Genomic DNA, 23,376 nt, shown 5'->3' with positions numbered 1-23,376 from the left:
ACTGGCATTCTAGTAGGCACTAGGCCTCAGTGACTTGGCTATTTGAAATACTAACACTTTTGTCATTAAAGACGTATTTCCTGAGGTGGTATTAAAGGAGAAACAGACTTTTAAAAAAAACACTTAATTAAGAAAAAATAGATACAATTTTAAAAATAAAACAAAAAGTTTACTTCTAGGTTTCCTTATATAAAGAATTTGCAGGAGTTCCCATTGTGGCTCAGTGGTTAACAAACCTAACTAGCATCCATGAGGATACAGGTTCAATCTCTGGCCTCACTCAGTGGGTTAAGGATCTGGCGTTGCTGTGAGCTGTGGTGTAGGTCGCAGATGCGGCTCTGATCCCAAATTGCTGTAGCTCTGGAGTCTGCCATCGGCTACAGCTCCGATTCAACCTGGGAACCTCTATATGCCTCCAGTGCAGCCCTAAAAGACAAAGAAAGAAAAAAAAAGGAAAAAAAAAGAATTTGCATCCAAAAAATGAAAGAAAATTCTGAAATCTATGGAGATATTTGTGATTATATCTATCTTAAACTGAGAATTGATTAAATCAAAATATTTGTCACACATGTTCTTTCTAAAGAAATCTATTACTTGTTGATCAGACATAGACTGAGACCTCCTATTATGCACGAGGCAAGTGCTAAACCTGAAGAAACAGAAATCCATAACAAAGAGCTTCTACCCTCACTGCAACAATCACACTAAAACTAAATATTCTATATTATTTATTTTAAAAGCATGCTCCAGAAAGGCAAAAAAAGGTTTCATTCCATTAAAACATGCAGAATACCTAATACTACACAGTAACATAAAACAAAAGTAAATACTGGGTCAAATCCCAGATCCATCTTTCCAAAAGAGCAACAAACCATGCTACTACATTCTACTGTATACACACAAAAAACTCCAAATACACCTCAAATGTCTTTGCTATTTTTTTTTTTTTTTTTTTTTTTTTGCCATTTCTTGGGCCGCTCCCACGGCATATGGAGTTTCCCAGGCTAGGGGTCTAATCAGAGCTGCAGCTGCCAGCCTGCACCACAGCCACAGCAACGCGGGATCCAAGCCGCGTCTGCAACCTACACCACAGCTCACGGCAATGCCAGAGCCTTAACCCACTAAGCAAGGGCAGGGATCGAACCCGCAACCTCATGGTTCCCAGTAGGATTCGTCTACCACTGCGCCATGACGGGAACTCCTGTCTTTGCTATTTCTTTATCTGTTTTGTCTGACTCAAACTGTACATTCCTTGAGTTCTCATAACACATAAGACTGAAAAAAACTTAATTAAAACAGTAGTTTACGACAGTAGCTAAGCCTTACAGTCAGTGGATGTTTTAATAAATGTAGATACTGAAGACCTAGGTTAGACCTAATGGGCAAAGTCTACATGGGTGGAGCCCACGCATCTATGTTTTTATAGGGCTCTGTGGGCAATTCTCATACACAGTCAAGGTTGAGAACAACTAAGAAAAAAAAAAAAGAACAAGAAAAAGAAAGAAGAAAAGCAAAAAAAAGAAAGGCTTACAAAGCTGCCTAAAAACAGAAAATGTTAAAGCTGAATAGGACCTTAAAGATCATCTAATCAGCTCATTTTCTAAAATATGAATTTGAAGTTGTGAGATGGTAAGTGAACTGTCCAAGATCACAGATACAGTAATTTCAGGGACAGAACCCAGCTCTACCGCAGGCAGGTCCTCTTTCCACCACACAATGCTGCCTACTCCACTTGGGAGGAAGAACAAATATTCATTCTTAATTATACCACAAGCTTAATCAATATCATAAGTATTCATACAGCAAATTCTCAGGGAAATGTAATTTAAAAGAAATAATTATTCCTTCCTGAACTTCAAATATCTCCTTTGGAAAGAACAATGATAAAAGGATCTAAAATGGACAGCTGTTTTGATGTATAAATGAGCTGAATAATTATAAAGGGCCTGGAAAAGACACTCAACAAATGTTACTCCCCTTCAACACCACAGCCTCCTCCCCTTTCCTTTCAGACTCCGCATTAAGACATCTGTCCCTAACTGTCAACTATCTCCCTTTTAATAGCATTTCTCATGCTTGGCAATCCTTTTGCCCTCTTCTTCAATGATGCTCATAAATTTATGCAAGGCCCAGTTTAAGAGGAGCCTTCTAAGAACTCTTCTGAACTAACTTACCAACTATTCTAATGACTTGTTTCTTCCTTCATTATTTACTTATACTTTTAAACCATATGCTTGCTTATATCTTCTTCTGAAGCTCTGTAAATTTAATTGCTTCCTAGTTGCTTTGTACGTTTTTCTTTTCTTCCATCATTAGAACATAAGTCACCAATGGGCTAGAATATAAGTTCCCCAAAGGGAAGGGATACTGGTTTGTTTTGCTCACTGATACACCGCAGACACCTAAAACAATGCTAGGAACATTGAAGTGTTCAATAAATACTTCTGACTGCACAAACAAGCAAGACTTATTTCTCCTTCCATTCAGGAATCTCTCTAACATAAAGACACAGATATGAAAAGTTAAACTTTTTGAAAAAATGAAGACAGATATGCTTGTATTTTAGAAATTCACAAAAAAAATTAAAACTAATAGAGCTACAATAGATAAATCAACTCACTGGCTATAGGAAGTCATTTAGTTTCTTTGTTATACATGCTCAGTGAATCACTGGATATGCAGTGGCAGCTGATACACAGAAGGTAAAGGCTTTAATTAAGACCTGGAGCTTGAAATCCTACCTCCCTATGGTAAAGAATTGCTAAACTTTGTTCTCTTTTAAAGCTTTGAATTAAGAATAATCTAATGAAAAAACATCAATTCCTGGCTTACTTAGGTTTCTAGTTATATATAATAACAGATCATAAGTTTTCAAATCAATTTAAGAGAGTAACTTTATCTTTTAACAAAGTATTTGTTTCACCCTAAACATAAATACCTGGAAGGATGAAAATAGGATCATACTTTCTCAAAAAAAATTCAAAGTACAATTTTTAAGCTAAGTACATTCAGTAACTATTTTTAATAGTGGTAATTTTACAAGTTAGCAGCCTCAAATAAATAAACACATTAAAAGAAAACTCTATCCCCCCAAATTATCTGATTTTTTTGCTTATATAATTTAATCAACATACAAAAATCCAGCTGGCCCATACACAGGATGTACAAAGAACACATCACCACAATTAGGCATTCAGTGACAAAACGGAATTGTGAAGGATCAACACTTTTTTCTATTCATTTGAAGCCATATATTTCTCTACACATATGAAAAGATAACAATAATAATCAGAATGCATTAAAACACATGGCTGATTACATAATCTCAGAGGTCTTAGCTGCTATCCTGCTGCTATTTTCCAGCTATCAAACTATAGGATAATTGAATGATTAGAAAACTCTAGTCTAAGTGAGTGAATTACCCTGAGGGAGATTATATTGTATAGTGGATTGAACAGGCATTGCAGTCAAAATGTTTCATTTCTCTGAGACTCAGTTTATCTATAAAATGGACATAATAATTTCCCCCTTGCAGAGCTGTGATGAAGATTTAAAAAGATAATGTGTCACTTCTTTGTTTAAATCCTCCAATGATTCATCATGATTTATCAAATAAATTTCAAACTCCTTCAAAAACTACCTTCTTACTTTTAGAGAAAGGAAGCATGTTTTATGGTCTCAATGTTTCTTAAAATATCCAAGCATAAATGCAGGAAGACAAAATACAGGGTTAAAGCTGGAACACAGGAAAAGGCAGACAACAGACAAGCGAAGTTCAGTGTCATAAGAATCCAGATAACAGATTTACTCAAAGACTGATGTTTTTTTAATTTCAATATACCAGTCCTTATTCTCTTACCTGGTATCACCGTCAGAGGGCTACTCAGTAATCCCTGCTTAACAGATATTTTTGCAGTAATGGACTAAAACAATTTTTCAAATAACCTAGGGCAGTAAATTCCTAACCAGCTCCTCCCTTAGCATGTAAGTTTTCTAGTGTTATAAATGTGGTGATTTCAGCTTCTGTTTTAAATAGCCCATTAAATTGTTAGCCTTTTTAGTTTTATCTCCTGCTTCCAAACTAATTCTCTATTATTGGCCAGATGTTAAAATTTAGCACATTCTAGGTGGAATCTGGACTCTAGTTAATTGCAGACTCAATCTTAACTAAGCATTTCTACTCTCTCTCAGAATCTTTTTTTCCAATTACTGATACCACTGTTTTCTCCACCAGAGAGTAAGCTCCTTTAACAGTGGGAACCATATTATACCATCTATTTCCATAGCACTTAGCCTATTATCTCCAAAAATCTAAGCTACTTGCACAAACACAAACCAAATAATACCTTCGTTTTGTTTTGTCCTCATTCTCCATTTCCCAAAAGTCAAATAAATAAAACTAATTTGTGGCCTAACACAAATTAGCCACCATTTACTGAAGACTTACTATATCACTCTGTATTTTTTAATATACAAAATATTATATTTCATCAACTCCAAAATATTAGACTTTAAGTCAGACGTTATTAATGAGAATGGTTTCTTCTCTCAAAATGCCACCACATACTGCATTGAGAATACAAAGAGATGAATTAAGTCTTTTTCATAGATAAAATATATATCACAAATTAATACCAAAGTAACTTGCTAATAAACAACTAAATATTTAAGAGTCTATATTTCCAAATGACTGTACATTTCTCCTAAGAAGCAGATATATTCACTGATAAATTTTATAATCAGAATAATTCAGTTAAGCTAACTCCTTATAAATTTACTCATTTCCACTATTAAACGTTTAGGGTATTAAATTATAAAATATTACATTAAATAACACAGAACTTAATTCCAGAATGAAAAGTACTATATTTTATCCATAAGTATTTGCTAGTAGAATAGAAAAAGCAACATGGAAATGTGACATATTCAACCTCAACCTAAGGATGTATAAGTAAGGGAGTGGATACAGAAAAAGCAGAGAGAGTGGAATGAGGCCAGTAATGATTTGGTAATAAAATTTATTTCAGGTAGTAGATTTTTTCTTTTTCTTTTCGTCTTTTTTTTTTTTTTTTTTTTTTTTTTTTTTGTCTTTTTAGGGCCGCACCCATGGCATAAGGAAGTTTCCAGGCTAGGGGTCAAATTGGAGGTACAGCTCCAGCCTACGCCAGGGCCACAGCAATGTCAGATCTGAGCTGCGTCTGCGACCTACACCACAGCTCACGGCAACGCCGGATCCTTAACCCACTGAGCAAGGCAGGGATCAAACCCGCAACCTCATGGTTCCTAGTCGGATTCGTTTCCACTGCACCAAGACGGGAACTCCGATTTTTTTTCTTTTAAGAATTTAGAAAAGTGGGAACATTTAGAAAAGTCTAAACTTAGACTATCATAATTGAGCTTCAACTCTAAGAAAGAACAGTCTAAATTTCATTTCTCTCCTTCGCTCCACCATTCCTTCTGTAATAAATATCAAAATTTCAAATTATTTTATGCTAAGAAAGAAGTACCACATCTGTAGAATTTGAAATAGGAATAAAGGAAAAAGTATGTAATTATTCTCATTACTTGCAAAAGTTACTGTTAAATAAAATGTCATTTTCTTTTAAGAGTAAAAACAATTGGTAACCAGATATCAAAAGGCTCAGCAATTTATTTTTAACCCAAGATTTGGTTCCAATATGACTAAACTGAAATAGATCTGTAGGTCAGATTCACTTAGAATTATGTAAATCAGGTATTTCTCAATTTGTTATATAAACATCACAAAATCCACCACATTTTATATTTTTAAAATGTCATACTATGAATTAGAACTAATAATCATATCAAAATTTTCATCTTACTTCTCCATTTCTTAACGTTGTGATGGTTCCTCTTGCTACACCCATTCTAAATAGTGTTTCTGTCGCCTGGGAGTTAAAAAAAAAAAAGCAAAAATATATCATCAGTAATCTGTATTCACTATTATCCTAACCCCAAAATGTAAAACATCAATACTATTACACTTCCAGCAACTTCTAGAGAAGCATCCATAAAGCACAATTAAGAGTTACACATTCTACCTTATACTCCATAAATACCATTTTCAGAAACGTTTAATGTTATGAAAAGCTCAAAGTGAAATGTTTCAAAAGTTATTTTGATCTGCTGTTATCATTCCATTCTAATTAATACACTTAACATAAGTTTAAAGTTTAGTTTGGTTAACAAGGATTAAATAAAAATTTAGTACTTGAATTCAATTCAGAAATTAGCATTTATTCTGATTTTTAGTTTCCATCTGAGTTCATCAAATCATTTGACTGCTACTGAAATACTGCCAGAAGATGAAGTAATTCAGTAATGTCTTTTTATTAAATAACACCTGAAAAGCCTGTGCTTTCTATGAACTGTGAACAATTCTAATAAGAAACTAAGAATTTCATTTACAATAGCATCAAAAAATTTCAACTGAAAGACATTAAGAATAGATTTAACCAAAAAAGCAAAAGACTTGTTCATTGAAAACTATAAAACACTACTGAAAGAAATATAAAAACATGTAAGTAAATGGAAAAACATCCTGTGTTCATGAATTGGAAGACTTAATATTCTTCAGAAGTCGATTCTACTCAAAATGATCAATGAAGTCAGTAGGATTCCTACCAAAATCCCAATGACTTCTTCACAGAAAAACAAAAATCCATCCTAAAATTCATATGGAACCCAAAGGACTCCAAATAGCCCAAATAATTTTCAAGAAGAGGAACAAAGTTGGAGGACTCATACTTTCTGATTTCAAAACTTACTTTAAAGCTACAGTAATCATAAAGACATGTCATAAAGACAGATATATGCCAATGAAATAGAATCGAGTCAAAAGAATCCTTGCATACCTGGCCTAATGATATGCAATAAGGGCACCAAGAGATGGAGAAAGGTCAGTCTTTTTAATAAATGGTGCTGAGAAATGTGGATATCCATAAACAAAAGTTGGACCCTTACCTTAAACTATATACAAAAATTAACTCAAAATGGATCAAAGACTAAATGTGACGACTAAAAGTATAAAACCCTTAGAAGAAAACATAATGAAAAATTTCACTATTCAGTGTCTGAGGAGGACCTGCTTCCTGGTTACTAGATGACTATCTTATATCCTCACATGGCAGTGAAAAAAGAGAAGCTAGCTCTCTCTGTACTCTCGTAAGGGAACTAAACCCATTCATGAGGACTCCTTATCTAATCCTACTTACCTCCCAAAGACCCCACCTCCTAATACTATAACACTGGGGGGAGAGGGTTTGGACATGAATTTGGGGAAACACAAACATTCAGTCCATAACAGGAGTGTTCCAATCAGAATGTGCAGTAAGTAAAAAGACCAGTAGGTAGGATCATGTTTGTTGTGTTCAAAGACAAGAGAAGATGGCACATGAGGCTGAAAGAAAAAGATTGCATGAGTATGGTTGAGAAAAGAGAAGATGCAAGTTCACCTGTTCAATATGTGCTTTTATTTTTCAATCTGGCAAAAGAGGAAAACATTTCCAAAGTTTATTAATCAAAAACATAATTCAAAGCACCCTCTACTAAACCACATTTTTAAGAATTAGTATAAAATCAACAAAAAAAGACAGAACTTTAAACGTGAAAACCAAATGCACATCTAAAACAATCCAAAGTGTAGGAAGGATGGAAAACTGGAGGAAATTGTAGGGAGACTGATGTATATGTGCAAAATCAGTGTGATCAGTGTAACATAGATAGCAGTGTAAACATGTTGATTCAGTTATAAGGGAGTAAATAAGAGAAGGGAAGGGTTACAATCGATCACCTCTGGGTTGTGGGAATCAGGCAGGGGAACAGGTGAAGAAGAGTACCACTCTTTCTCTACTAGTTTGCAGCAACTTATTTGACTGTTTAAACTACATGTAAATCCTTGATCGAAACTTTTTTTTCAGCTTTAAATGAATAAGTAATCACTAGTATCCAATTTTGCAAAGAGATCAAACACTTTATAATTCTAATACAGTGGTTCATTTAAGAATGTAGTTGAGGACAAATAAGAGGATATAAAGTCAAACGATGTAAGTCAATCCTTTCAAAAAGTTTGACAATAAATGTAAGGAATGAGACTGAGTTGTTGCCAGAAAAAGCAGAGTTGAGAGAAAATTACAACAGGCTATTTTGAGGATAAAAAAAGATTTAGATAAGTTAATGGCTGAGGAGAAGTAGTAAAGTAGAAGTTAGAGACACAGGAAGGAAAATGAACACTGACTGAGGGGATTCCTGTAGAAGACAAAGGTTGAGAGCACACAAAGCAATCTGTTAGCTACGTTAAAAGGGAGACAGGAATTCCCTAGCGGCACAGCAGGTTAAGGATCTGCCATTGTCACTGCAGCAGGTTGGGTTGCTGCTGTGGTGTGGGTTTGATTCCTGGCTGGGAACCTCCACATGGCCAAAAAAGTGGGGGTGGGGGGTGGGGGCAGAGACAGAGCAGATATGCAGATATAGGTAAATGCTTTCCTTCCCTCTCTGAATCAGGAGAAAGGATTATAAAAAGGAAGGGGGTGGGGCTGGCATTTGATATCTACATGCTAGAAAATAAAAACAAGCTCTTAGAACAGACAGTGCTAAATTTGTGATTGTAGCACAACATGAATATAATTCCAATCCATGACTCACAGAGAGTTAAAACTGGCTACTGATGGGAAGGAAGAAGAGTTCTTCACATACTCAAACGAAACAAAAAACCAAATGAAAAATGAAGGACTCTACTATGACAGAAGTTTACTAAAGACATAAAACTAGATGTTGAAAGAACTATTTACAGAAATTTTTCTTAAGGGGAGAAAATTTCTCACCCATGTCATACCCATAATTTTTTTTCTATTCTTAATGATATGTATATTAAATTATATCTTCCATCTCCCTGGTTCTTTTTAAACCTAGTGGTGGGATTAACAGTCCTCATCTAGGTCAGGTTAGTAACTGTATATATTTGAGGAGTAAAAGGGGAGAGGCAGAGGCAGCAAGCACTTGGGGTAAAATACACAACTTCTCCTCTAACCCACAACAAACTACTTACTTTTTTGTGTCTCAAAAACCTGAGGCAGTTTGAAGATATAATTCTTCTGCACATTCTCCGGTAGAAGAAGAATACCAAATTCAATCTTTTGTTTGCAACTAAATTGATTTATTTCATGAGCTCTCCCCACCAACATTTTTAAGGATGTCTCATTCGAACAGCACTCTGTCAATTCAGCTCAGCTTCCTTTGATTCTATAGGAAAGCACTGGAGTGTACAATATTCTTTTGATCTCTACTAAAGAGATCGCTTTTAATTTGCTTGTACCCAAACAACAACCAACAAGAGTCCAAAACAATGAGACACAGGGCTAACTTTCAGCATTTGTAAATTTACCACCAGCAAAGTCTTCACTGACATTTCTCTCTCCTTGAGTTTTGATAACAACTAAAATGATTAATACTAAAAACATTCATTAAACATCTTCTGTCAGTGGCAGCGGGGGGAAAAAGAACATCTGTAGGTCCTTAGTTAAAAATATGTTATCAAGAGAGACTGCTTTTAAGAAGAGTGTTAGATAAAAGTGAACTAGGAGATATGAAATCTAGATGTAAGACATGCAAAGTTCTGGCCTGGATCCTTTGTGTTGTGTGTGTATGTGTACAAATCAAAAAAGATCTAGAAGAACATAAAACGAGTTGGTAACAGTAGAAATCTCTGGATATTTTTCTGTATTTTCTACTGTTTGACCATGCACATATATTATTTAGTAACAATTAAAATTAAAAATAAACAGTAAAAGTAATAATTTTGTTACACAAAATGAAAAAAACAGATTTAAAACAGAATTTTGGAACAATGTGCAACGTTATAACACAAGCAGTACTACCCTGAGTGGCTCCCAAAGTGAAAATAATCAAAATTCAATACCAACTCATGTTTTTACAGCCTAGTGCTTTTTAACATTATATCAACAAAAAATAAGTAAAATCAATAAGAAATACATATTAAATAGACTTTACCTTGAAAAGCAGTATGATTATAATAATTTTAAAACATCAGAAAGACTTTAGTGGGTTAATTTACCATGCACTTTATAATATAAATAGAAAAGTTGTATTTAGCAGGTATTTATTTCCTATTAGCCAAGCAACTAGAATTCTAGTTATCTTATTTCACCTATTTACTATTTGGGCAACTCTAGGCAGGTCATTTAAAGTCTCTAAGCTCTGACCTCTTCTGTAAAAAGGTGACAGCTAACATCAACCTGTTTTCCTGCAGTGGTCATGGCAACTGTTAACATATGTGAAAAGCTCTGCAAAGAGCTAGATAAATGTAAAATACCGAATCCAAGGTCTGCTTTAGGACAGCATTTCTGAGATGAAAAGATGTTTGAGAAATAGTAATTTTGATTTTTTCAAAAGTAAAAACAAGGGATGGACTAATGAAAATCCAAAAATGAATAAGCTTTTATTGAAGCTGTGAAAATGAAAAATAAAAATCTAGGTCTAAAAAAAATTTGTGTCCAAGAGTCACAGCAGTTACTGTTCTATGACTATCTCTTTATTATTCTGGTTCACCAACTAAACAGTGAGGTCCTACAGGGCATGAATCACCTCTTATTTATGTATTCCCAGCACCCTGCACAAAAGATAACAATACAGCATAAAGATTAAGAAAGCAGGTTTTAGAAATAGACTGTTGAGCTCAAATTCTAGCTTTGCCACTTGTAAGTAAGATGTGTGATTCTGACAGGCAACCCATTTCTTTGAGCTCAATTTCATCATTAACAAAATAAGAGTAACAATGGCATGAAGCTCAAGGAAAACTGTATGTGCTCAAAAAATGATAGTTTATTACTATTACTATCTCAAAGGAAATACAGAACTCCAATTTTACCTTACAAACTAGCCATCAGATTGCAATGAAAATGCAATTAAAAATTATATCAGATAGTAATAAAAAATGTACTATATAAAACAGTCCCAACCACAATTAGTATATTACGCCATACGGCTATTTATTTATGCTAAAAATTCTTGACAAGGCAACCAGAAAAAAAAAAAAAGAAAACTTACATTATTTCAAGAAGATTAATTTAGCAAAAGTCTTCAGAAATCATATGCAAAAGTCATTCCCCAGCTGTTTATCCTGGCCATAGAAGAAAAAAAATTTAAATACTGAGGCTTTTAAGCACCAGCTGCTTTCCCTCATGATGGTAAAAATACAAAATACAAAATGGGAAAACTGTGCATTAGTTCTCCACTTCTCACTAAAGAAGGAGGACATGATACAAATCCAATCATATGCCTTCAAAATACCCAACTGCATTAGCATAGTAACCAGGACCTTTGTGAGGTCCCCAAACCATTCTCACTCTCTTTTCTCCAGGCAGCTGCCTACAGCCCAACCCCTTCCAGCTGACAAATTACAATTTGTAACTTCAGGGCCCATGCACTGCAGCAGCTACAGCAAAGGGAGAAAAACTTCTGAGAGAAATGCTATCTTTCTAGCTTCTAGGGAAGCAGGGCCCAAGTGAACCAGAGAATGTGCAGGAAATTAATCCCTGGTTTCAGGGGGATGTTTTCTCTTTCTTCCGTCTTGACTCTGTCCCAAGGACAGGCCCCGATTATAAGGTAGATGAAGCAGCACCAGCATAGTTAAAACTGGAAAATACATTCTATTCTTCCAGCCAAAGGCTAATGGAAAGGGGACCTCTGTAGTCCAAGGAAGAAAGGAAGAATCTTTATTATTTTCTTCACTCTCTTTTCTCTATTCACTTTGTCCCAAAGGCAGATCCTGATGAGTGTGTGCAGCTGTGACAGCGGCACAGGCAGCTACGACTCCAAGAGAAACCCTGTCATTCTGGCCAGAGGACCAGGGAAAAGAGACCCACCGAAGCAGAGAATAATGGGGTAATCCCAGAAAGGGAGAGCTCGAAAAGGAAATTCCCTAACTAAACCTCTGTTTGAAGTAGCAAAAGTACAGAGCTCACCCTCATCAGCATATGCACAGAACAGGCCTAAGTAGCAAAGCAAAGGCTTTGAGAGCAAAACTACCATTCAAACTACCAAAGTCCTGGACAGGACAGACACAAAGCAGCACAGGAAAGGCAAGTCACATTGCAACTACTGCCCACTGAGGACAAAACAGAACTTGCAGTCTGAATCTAACAGGTGACTGCTTACTACTGAACAAAAAAAGAAAAGATAAATAAATAACAATAAATGTTTAAAAGAACAATAAACACTCTCCAACACTCTCCAGAGGATTTTAAACAGGTCCCAGAGTATCACAACATGACATTGAAAATGTCTAAGATCAATCTAAAATTACTCAACTGCAAAGAATTAAAAAATCGTGACCACTTATCAAAGGAAAGACAAACAGATGTTGAAATCACCAGATAAATCCTCTAAAGAAGCTGTTATATCTGTGTTCCATGAGGTAAGGTTAAACACACTTGTAGTGGATGGAAAAAGAAATTCTCAGCAGAGAAACAGAAACTAAAAAATAGAACTTTTAGAACTGAGAAATACAATATCTGAAATACAAAACTCAGTGGATGGGGGCTCAATAGCAAAATGAAGAGGAAAGAGGAAAGTATTAGTGAAGTTGATGATAAATCAACAGAAATTATCTGAGAGAAAAAAGGATTGAAAACAAAAAATGAGCAGAGCCCCCACAGACTTGTGGGAGAAGAGCAAATGATCTAGCATTTGTATTGTCAGATATCTAGAAAGAGAGGGAAAACAGATTAACATAGAGAAAATATTTGAAGAAAAAACAGCTAAAAACTTCCAAATTTGGTAAAAAAAAAGATACCCATTTACAGATATAAGAAGCTCAATGAACCTCAAGTAAGATATGTGCAAAGAAAAGGATATTTAGACACATCGTAAATAAAATACTGAAATCCAATTACAAAGGATCTTCAAAGTAGCCAAAAAAAACCCCATATACATTATATAGTTGAACAACTGTTAAAATGATTTTGGATTTGCCATCAGAAACTATGGAAGTGAGAAAATATCTTTAATAGTTTTGAACTATAAACCCAGAATTCTATATCTAGCAAAAAATATCCTTCAAGAATGAAGGCAAAATAAAGACATTCTCTTGTAAAAGAGACTAAGAAACTATCTCCAGCAGAGCTGCTTTAAAAAGCAAATGCTGGAGTTCCCGCGTGGCTCAGTGGTTAATGAATCGGACTAGAAACCATGAGGTTGAGGGTTTGATCCCTGCCCTTGCTCAGTGGGTTAAGGATCCGGCGTTGCCGTGAGCTATGGTGTAGGTGGCAGACACAGCTTGGATCTGGCATTGCTGTGGCTGTGGTGTAGGCTGCCAATTAGACCCCTAGACTGGGAGCCTCCATATGCTGAGGGTGCAGCCCTCAAAGGACAAAAAAAAAAAAGCGAATGCTAAAGAAATTTCTGCCAGCTGAACCACACTGGATGTTTAACTGATCTTCTACAAAAGTACCAAAGTAAATGGGGATAAAGGTGTCTTTTCAACAAATGAAGCTTTAACAACTGAATTTCCAAATGGAAATATGACCTTCAAGCCGCAAAAACTAATTCAATAGAGAACATAGACTTAAATGCTGGTGCTCAAACCATAAAACCTGTGTTTAAAAAAAAAAAAAAAAAAAAAGCCCCGAAAGAAACATTTTATAACTTGATTTAGGTAAAGATATGATAAGCAGGGGAAAAAAGACAAAATACTAAAGAAAAAATTCATTATGGCAAATACTGTCCAAAGATGGACACAATAATTTATATCCTATCCCACATGTACTTCTTAAAATGTGACACTGACTCTCCTCCATGTGTCATATGTTCCCTACCCTCAAACCTGGGACCTTTGAAACTACCTTTGTAACTGTACCTTAAACATAGTGAGGCAGAAGTGATGATTTTTAAGACTAAATCATAATGGGCAAAATGGTTTCCGCCTGGCATTCTCATTTTGGACATGTGCCTCTGGAGCTCTGAGTCATTGTGTAAGAACTACCTCTAAGTCCTCACGTTAGAAATACTATGTAGGAGTTCCCATTGTGGCTCAGTGGAAATGAATCTGACTAGTACCCATGAGGACGCAGGTTTGATCCCTGACGTCGCTCAGTGGGTTAAGGATCTGGTGTTGCCGTGAGCTGTGGTGTAGGTCATAGACACAGCTCAGATCTGGCATTGCTATGGCTATTGTGTAGGCCAGTGGCTACAGCTCCGATTAGACCCCTAGCCTAACAACCTCCATATGCCACAGGTGTGGCCCAAAAAAGACCAAAAAGAAAAAAAAAAAGAAAAAGAAAAAGAAATATTATGTAAAAATAGAAAGAGGTGGCCGAGCTATTCCAACACACAGCTATTCAAGTACTCCAAGGAAGGTGCAATGTCACATACATCTTCAGATGATTCCAGCCTTTAGCTTTCAAGCTGTATTAGCCAATGTCAAGTAGAGCAGTAACAGGCTACTCTGGCTAAGCCCTTCCCAGACTGCATATTCATGCAAAGTAAATACGATTGTTAGTTTTAGGCACTAAATTTTGAGTGGTTTGTTACACAGTATCACATAACTATACATTGATTAAAATGTGCTTCATCAAAATCAAAAGCCTTTTGCTCTTTGACTCAACTGAGAAAATGAAAAAGCAAGCCAGACTCAATCATCTGCAAATATATATATCTGACAAAGCACTTACATCCAGAAGATACAAATAACTTACAATTCACTAATAAGACATATAACTGAAAAAATTAAAATGAGCAAAATAATTCACCAGACACATCGTCAAAAGAGAAAGATGTGTACACACATGCATGTAGAAGATATTCATGTGTGTATATATGTGTATGTACATATACCTTCACAGACACATAACACATATATACATGAATGGACAAAAAAGTCAACAAAAAGATGTTCAACATCATTAGCCTTTAGGGATATGTAATTAAAATCACAATGAGATACTATTATGCATGCACGAGAATGGCTAAAAATACTAAAAAGAATGACAGTAGCAAGTGATAGGAATATGGAGCTACTATAACTCTCATATGTTGCTGAGGAGAACACAAAATTGAAACGTCACTTTGGAAACAGCTGGACAGATTCCTATGAATCTAAACATACACTTACCAAAGACCTAGCAAGACTAACCCTAGGTAGCTACCCAAGAGAAATGAAAACATATGCCCCTTTGTATGAATTGTAGAAAAGCCAAAATTATAGTGACAAAGAGTAGATTAGTAGATCAGTGATTGCTTGGTACCTGGGAGATATGGGGGAGGAAACTGACTGCAAAGAAGGAAGAGAGACTTTTTTAGGGAAGAGATTCTGTTTGATTACAGTGGTAGTCGCATGACTATAAACATCTGTCAAAACTCATCGGACTGTATATTTAAAACAGATGATATTCACTAAATAAAAAGCTGTTTCTTAAAAAGAATGTACACCTGTCCTCCCCTCCCCAAAGCATTTCCCACCTAACTGGTCAATGAATCACCATCGACCATTAAGAAAAACCTGGGTACTACCCTAATGAAAAAAATACTATAGGAAGAATATTTACATGCATTTGATATAGATTTTATCTCGAAATCATACAAACTGGGGACACAGGTAGAGGTTGACCAAAGCAGAAGAAAATTAGCAATAATACTAAAGCCAACAAATGCAAGAGATGAATAATCTAGGAAAGATACAGTGTATACGTCACACTCATAGGAAGACTTGGGAACCCAAGAAGAGTAAACTATTACAAAACACTCTGCATTCCATACAAAATTCTAAATGTACCACCACTTAAGGAACCACTGCCCTATTATACACTTAACTTGATAATGAAAGAAAGTAAGTACTATATATAAAAACTGAGCAAGTGGCAAACAAGCATCACCAATCTCACTTTCACATAAAGGTGAGTCTTCTTGTACCTAGGGTTTCCATCTACTATTTGCCCAAGCAGAAACTTGAGTCATCCCTGAATCTTTCCTGTCTCTCAGGAACCTATAATACTTGTTATAATTAATACTTACTATAGTATTATAATACTCATTAGAGTATAATACTTGTTAATAGTAATCATTTATTCATCTAAAATTCTCACTAGACTCTAGGTTATATTTCGCTCATCATTATAGCCCTAGAAATTAACACCTGAGAAACACTTATTAATTATTGAATGAATATAAGAATTGAGCTAATGAATAAGTAGTTATTTGGAATATGTCAAAGAAGCACTTGTTTATTGATAGTCTGGGGTGTATACTTTACCAAGGTGTGAACAAATATGCCCCAAACAGTATTATCATAATAATTTCTTAGGCTGAAAGTATAACTCATTAGCCTTTCAGGTTAATGAAATCAACTTGATGTTTTTAGACAGCATAAATGTCATAATCTGTTTTCATTTAGACACAGGAAATATGCATTACATAGGGAGACAACGGACCTTAGCAGTGGTTTTAAGGTTATAAAGAATGCTACTTCTGTTTATAGATGTGGGTTGGTTTAAGTTATCCAGAAATTTAAACAATAAGCAGATGGTGTATTCCAAATTGATAGCAGCCATTTGGCTCTAAAGAAGAGTGTACTTTTATAAATATATGCTCTGTCATGTTCTATCAAATGTGGCATGATGAAATAATGAACTATGCTATGTTCTGCTTTTCTTCTTTGACATAATAACACTTAAGAAAAGCATGGTTTTCTTCCATCCACAATGTTATCTTAGACTTAGAGTCAAAACAAAGAAATGGTAACAACAAACAAAATAAATTTGCAAATGTTTCAAAACAAAATAACAGAGTTAAACTACAGACTTGAGTCACTTTCAAAGTTTTCTTAACTGTTAAATGGTGATAATATCAAATATAATAATTGAGTCTAACTTAAAATTTGAGAGTGGGAAATGAAGAATTATATCTAAAGTTGATCTTTCATTTAATTGCATAAAAAATATTTTTTAAGTAGGCAAGATAAGCATATGCCATCATTGTTAGATGACTATACAACATCCTTCCCCCTTCCTTCAATTCCTTTCTCTATTCTTACAAAATGCTGATTTTATTTAGGTAACCGACCTTCATTTACAAGGCTTAACTAAATCAGTGATGTTAATACCATTCTTCTTGCCAATGATTTTTTTTAGGTATGAGCATATGATACCAGAGATAAAGAAGGCAATTTCATAATAATAAAGGGGTCAGTTCCTCAAGAGGACATAATACAACTAAATGCTTATGAATCTAAAAACAGATATTTAAAGCATAGAGTGAAAAACTGATACAACTACATGGACAAATAAGACAAATCCAAAACTACCGTCAGCCCCTCTACAACAGCTGATGGGACAGTAGAGAGAAAAATCAGTGAAGATTCAAGCCTTGCAGAACTATCATCACTCAACCTCACTGATGTTTACAGAGTACTACACTAAACAAAAGCAGAATAAACACTCTCTTCAGATCCATACAAAACATTACCCAAGGAAGACTATAATCTGGGGAAAAAAAAGAGAGAAGAGACCGGAATTCCAGGGTGGTCTAGTGGTTAAGTATCTGGCAATGTCATGGCTGTGGCTCAAGTCACTGCTCTGGCATGGGTTTGACACCCAGCTGAGGGAACTTCCACATGCCAAAGGTGCAGCTGAAAAAAAGGGGGAAAAAGAGAGAGAGAAGAGAGAAAGCACAAATTATCATTATCAGGAATGAGGTAATATCATTACAAATTCTTCAGAAATTAAAAAGATAATCAGTGAATATAGGAATAATTTTATGCCAATTAATGTGACAACTTAAATGAAATGGACAAATTGCTTAAAAGGCACAAACTATCAAAGCTCAACAAGAAGAGAGATAGCCTCAACAGCCCCATGTCTATAAAAGAAATTGAAATAGTAGTTAAGGATCTCCCCACAAAGAAAATCCCTGGTCCAGATAGATTCCCTGGTAAATTCTTATAAACATTTAAGGAAGCAATAATTCCTATTCTACATCAACTCTTCCAGAAATTTAAAAAGGAAGGGATGCTCTTAACTCCTTTAAGAGAGCAGTGTTAGTTACTCTGACAGCCAAACCAAAGACATTACAAGAAAATTACAGATTAATATCCCCCATGAACATGAGCATAAATGTGCTTAACAAAATTTGAGCAGATTGAATCCAACGATATCTAAGAAAGAATAACACATGGAGTGGGGTGTATTCCAGGATGCAAGGTTATTTAGCATTCGAACATCAAGAAATGTAATTTGCCATATGAAACTAAAAAAAGAAAACCATATGATCACCTCTAGAGATATGGAAAAAATACTTAACACAATCAAACATCTATTCCTGATAATTAAAAACTAGGAATAGAAGGGAATTATTGCAAATAGAAAAAGAGCACCTACCCAAAAATCTATGACTAACACGCTTAAGGGTGAAAAGATTGAATAGATTTCCCCCCAAGATCAGGAAGAAGGCAAGATGTCATCTCGATTTCTATCCAATATTATAGTGGAAGTCCTAGTCAGTGCAATAATGCAAGGAAAGGAAAAAAAAGGCATCCAGATTACAAAGAAGAAGTAATTCTTTATTTTTCCAGATGACAACTCTAATAACAGCTTAAAAAAACAACAAAAAACAACTTTTCCATTCTAGGAAAGACAAAACATAGAAAGATCCCTGGTTTCAAAGAACTGATAAATAGATGATTCATAGGGGATTTTTAGGGGAGTGGAAAGTGTTCTACACGATACTATACATGGATACATGACATTATACATTTGTCGGAACCCACAGAATTATACAGCACAAAGAGTATAGTCATATGTAAGCTATGGGATTTAGTTAATAATAATATTCTTTATCAGAGTAGGCTCATCAATTGTAATAAATATGCCACACTAATGCAAGATGTTAATAATAGGAGAAGGGGAGAATATGGGACTATCTACACTCTTGTTCAGTTTTTCTATAAACCTAAAACTGCTCTGAAAAGTAGGTCTAGTTTTAAAAAGTATATATGTACAAACTAAAAAGAAAATGGATGAGTTCCCTAGCGGCCTAGTGGTTAAGGACTCAGTAGTGTCACTGCTGTGGCTTGGGTTAGATCCCTGGCTCAGGAACTTCTGCATGCCACAAGCATAGCCAAAAAAGGAAAAAAGAAAAAAGAAAGAAAGAAAGAAAATGGAAGGTCATATATCAAGGTAAAAATAAAAGAAAAAACTTTAACAAAACTAAACTAGAAATAGCACCTTTTATACTACCAAATTAATTTAATAAATACCAAAAAAATGAAGTTAGATGACAATGTGAATTTAAACTCACTTAAGGAGTTCCCGTCGTGGCTCAGTGATTAACGAATCAGACTAGGAACCATGAGGTTGCGGGTTCGGTCCCTGGCCTTGCTCAGTGGATTAAGGATCTGGCGTTGCTGTGAGCTGTGGTATAGGTCGCAAATGCGGCTTGGATCCCGAGCTGCTGTGGCTCTGGCATAGGCTGGAGGCTACAGCTCCGATTAGACCCCTAGCCTGAGAACCTCCATATACCCTGGGAGCGGCCCTAGAAAAGGCAAAAAGACAAAAAAAATTTTTTTAAGTTAAAAAAAAAACTCACTTAAAACTTCTAACAGCTACTCACTGTGTACTAGAGTACTAAGAGCCATTAACAATGACTGTATCAGCCAGATGTGCAATCCAATCTCTACAGGCCACAAAAAGGACAGTAAGAAAAGGAAGGTCACTGCAGAAGCGGAACTGCAAATATGGAAGGCCATTCCCTTTCCACAATGTCAGACATTCAATCACATGACTTCCAAAATATCAGCAGAATATTACTTTCAAAGAGCTACATCCTAACGTCCAATCTGTTCATCCAGGTTTCCCAGAAAAGAACAGAAATAGAAACTGTAGGTCTTTAAACACCATCACTACTATTATTTGCATGGAATTTACTGACAAGCATAAAAGCAAAAAGCCAGTGAGCCGAAAATAGTAGAGTAGAAGGATTTAATTAGCCTGAGTCCCTGATGACATCGCTGAATCCTGGAACCACTACTCTCAAGACTCTTTGTAATTAATTTTTTAAAATAAATGTACTTGAGATCTCTAGTGGCACAGCACTGTTAAGGATCCAGAGCTGTCACTGCAGCAGCTTGGGTCACTGCTGTGGCAAGAGTTCCCTTTCTGGCCCAGGAAATTGCACATGCCACAGACATGGCCAAAAAATAAATAAATAAATGTATTTACTACTTAAGTCTCTTGTAATTGGGTATCCAGCTACTTGCATCCAAATAAATCTATAAGCCTAAGGAAGAACTTGCCTCAGAATTTGTTAAAATGAAATCTTTATCTTGGAGTGGAACTCTGCATTTATTTACCACTCCTTAAATAGTCTGAGTTTGAGATGTCTGGAGATTATAAAATAGTTTCCTAAATATTTTATTAACTAGGGGCTTATTTTTTATCAAACAAAAAAAGTACACAGTTCTATATGATTTGTGACAAAAAGAATAAGGAACATGTATTTAAAAAAATAAACTGTGCTGATAATACACACCTTGCTATTCCTTTCATCTATGGTTATACCACTACTAAGTTTTGTTAAGGGAACACAGAAGCTATAAATTATAAAATCAGAAAGTGAGAAGATATGAGAGCCCCAAATAATCAGTGCTAAGCTATAACCCTAAGAAAAATAAATTTAAAGGTGCTTAATTTCCAAAAAGGAAACTGTGTGGCCATTTGGAAGATACAATTCACTGAAGGTTCTTAGAACCAACTTAAAGCTCCTATGCCATACAGTATTCCAGTAAAAGAATACTATACAATTTGCTGATCTATTCAACTGCCGGTGGATCCTTGATGAATTGAGTTTTTATAATTATGAACAATATTCTTGCTGGTTTCTCATATGTAGCAGGAAAGAAAAATCCTCTAGTATATACTTAAAGAATGGATTAATGGAGTTCCCATCGTGGTGTAGCAGAAATGAATCTGACTAGGATCCATGAGGATGCAGGTTCGATCCCTGGCCTTGCTCAGTGAGTTGGGGAGCCGGCATTGCCATGAGCTGTAGTGTAGGTTGCAGACATGGCTCAGATCTGGCGTTGCTGTGGCTGGGGTGTAAGCCAGCAGCTATAGCTCCAATTCGACCCCTAGCCTGGGAACCTCCATATGCCACAAAAAAAAACCAAAACAAACAAACAAAAAAAAAGAATGGATTAATGAGTTGTGGGATATTAAAAGCTGTACTTTATTAAAAGGTACCCAATTGTTTTCTAAAGTGGTTGTACCAACTCATACTCCTACAAGCAACAGATAACAGTTCTCATTATTTCCAGTAATATTTTTCTCAAGGTTAACAAAAGAAAGTTCATCAAGTATCATGCAAGTAGTTAATGAAACTTCCAAAGAAAATTATTCATATCTTCAGAAAACATGTATTGACTACCTACACAATGGTAGGTTCATACATGTGGTAGGAACTTGGTAATCAAAAGCATTTTCCTCAGCCTTCTTCTATTAGCAAAGTCATAGACATTTGCTCTGCTAAAGATTCTCTTACTACAAGTGATAGAAACTTATAAGAAAAAAGAGTATTAAGTTGAAACAACTGGGGCAAAGATCTAACATCAGAGTGGAAGGTTTGAAGGAAATATTTGTACCACATGTGCACGCAAACCTGCACGATTAAGACTAGGAAAAAAGGTTCTGTCAAAGTGTAAAGGGGCTACAGTTTTGTTTCCAGTTCTAATATTCTTAAGAAATCATAAAAGGTTAGAGGCCAAGAGTTTACTAGACTCTATATCTACAGCAATTTCTCTATTATCTTTGTAACCAACTCAGGGAACAAGTGGAACCTGGTGCAATAAAGCTAAAGTGAGACTCGAGACCCAGCTGGATCGGATGTCAGAGCTCTTACTTATTTGCCTATTTGGATTTAAGAAATGTTGAAAGTCCCTCTCACCTCCAAAATAGATCTTCATTTCCTCTCACAGTGCCTGAAACCACATTTGCATTATTGAATTTTGTTGGACATTCAGGGTTTTTCATTCATTAGTAAATATTTGCATTGAGCTGCAAGTATCTCAGGGCACAGGAAACTTAGGAAAAATTAGCTGACAAGGATAGGCACCTAAAGAAAAACAGAAATAGGAACAGAGATGCTGAAAAAGAAGGTGGGAGAGTACCAAAGAAAAATTTTGCCAACTTTCACCATTTTATGGATATCTGGCTCCAAAACTACTGCTCTCTTTAATTGACTGGAAATTTCATCCACTGAAGACCAATATCCTAAATTGGCACGAACTTTTGTTTGGGTTTGTTTATTATTGCTATAACTTTCCTGTATGTTCTAACAAATTACACTCATTTCCAACTACATTAGAGTACAAACATAAAAGTTTGATTCCATGTATAACTTAAAATGAGAGAAAAAACTAGGGATAAAAACAGAGAAGCTCATAAAAAGAAATACGACATTTCAGATACTGAAACGCTAGTGCCACAAACCCTGGAGGCCATGCATCTTGATTAGTGCCTAGAAAGCCCTGCCTATGGAGACTGTGTGGCTGGCACCCACGGAGCAAGTAACGGGGAATGAATGGAACCCTTAGTATTTTATATTAATTGAAGACATTTAAGAATCTGGCACTTCAACTGATTAATTTGCACTAATTGAACACAATGCTAATCATTATCCTTAGACACCAAACAAATATTTAACAACCTATAAACAGTACCTCAATATTGAATTCTTTGTCTTATTTAAGTCAAAAGCAATCAGATTACCTTGCTATGGTTTTAACAAAATAAACAGGAGTTGGGAAAAATCTAAAATTGCTCAGTCAATGTTGCTTTCTACCAGGCTCAGGCTGTTAATAAATATATCGTAACTTGGCCTTTTTTATGTACACTTGTATATGTATTTTTAAAAAGAATGTAATAGATCCTAATTCTTAATCATTCCCACTACATCCACAATTTCTCACCATTTCCTGTACTAGTTTAAACGCCTTGCTGTTGACTTTTATTTCCATCATAAATTACTCCAAGAATTCAGAATCCAAACATAAGTTTTATAAACACATACAGTATATACGCCTAATTAATAATCAAAACCAGCCTTCATTAAATGTCATGCTTCTTTTCTAGTACTTCCAAATAGGTATATATTTCATAGAGTATTTTATTAGCAATTTTTAACACCAAAAATGGAAAATATGTCATTTTAAAAACATCATATTCATAATGGTACAATCAGTAAGTCCCTTTCATCCACACGTGTTTATACCTATAAACAGTGTCCTATATGAACAAAAAAAAAAATACGGTACTTCTAAATCTACATACTGTTATCAAGGACTAAGTTTCCTTC

General features: G+C 35.2%; 1 protein-coding gene across 8 annotated transcripts in view; it reads right to left on the bottom strand.

The window, feature by feature from the left end:
• Nucleotides 1–23,376, bottom strand: part of TMEM135 (transmembrane protein 135) — a 279,815-nt gene that overhangs the window by 135,478 nt on the left and 120,961 nt on the right. For 6 of the 8 annotated variants that reach the window (XM_021062615.1, XM_021062616.1, XM_021062611.1 and 3 more), the window contains one exon: nucleotides 5,844–5,909. The exons of the other annotated variants lie outside the window; for them this stretch is intronic. In XM_021062615.1, coding sequence (XP_020918274.1) covers nucleotides 5,844–5,909 — 66 coding nt within the window. The remainder of the gene's footprint in view (nucleotides 1–5,843; nucleotides 5,910–23,376) is intronic. 8 annotated transcript variants of the gene reach the window in all.

This window comes from Sus scrofa, chromosome 9, assembly GCF_000003025.6.
Source record: "Sus scrofa isolate TJ Tabasco breed Duroc chromosome 9, Sscrofa11.1, whole genome shotgun sequence".
In the NCBI taxonomy this organism is placed as follows: Eukaryota; Metazoa; Chordata; class Mammalia; order Artiodactyla; family Suidae; genus Sus; species Sus scrofa.
Note: the sequence above shows the minus strand (reverse complement) of the source record. Positions and strands in the feature narration are given on the sequence as shown.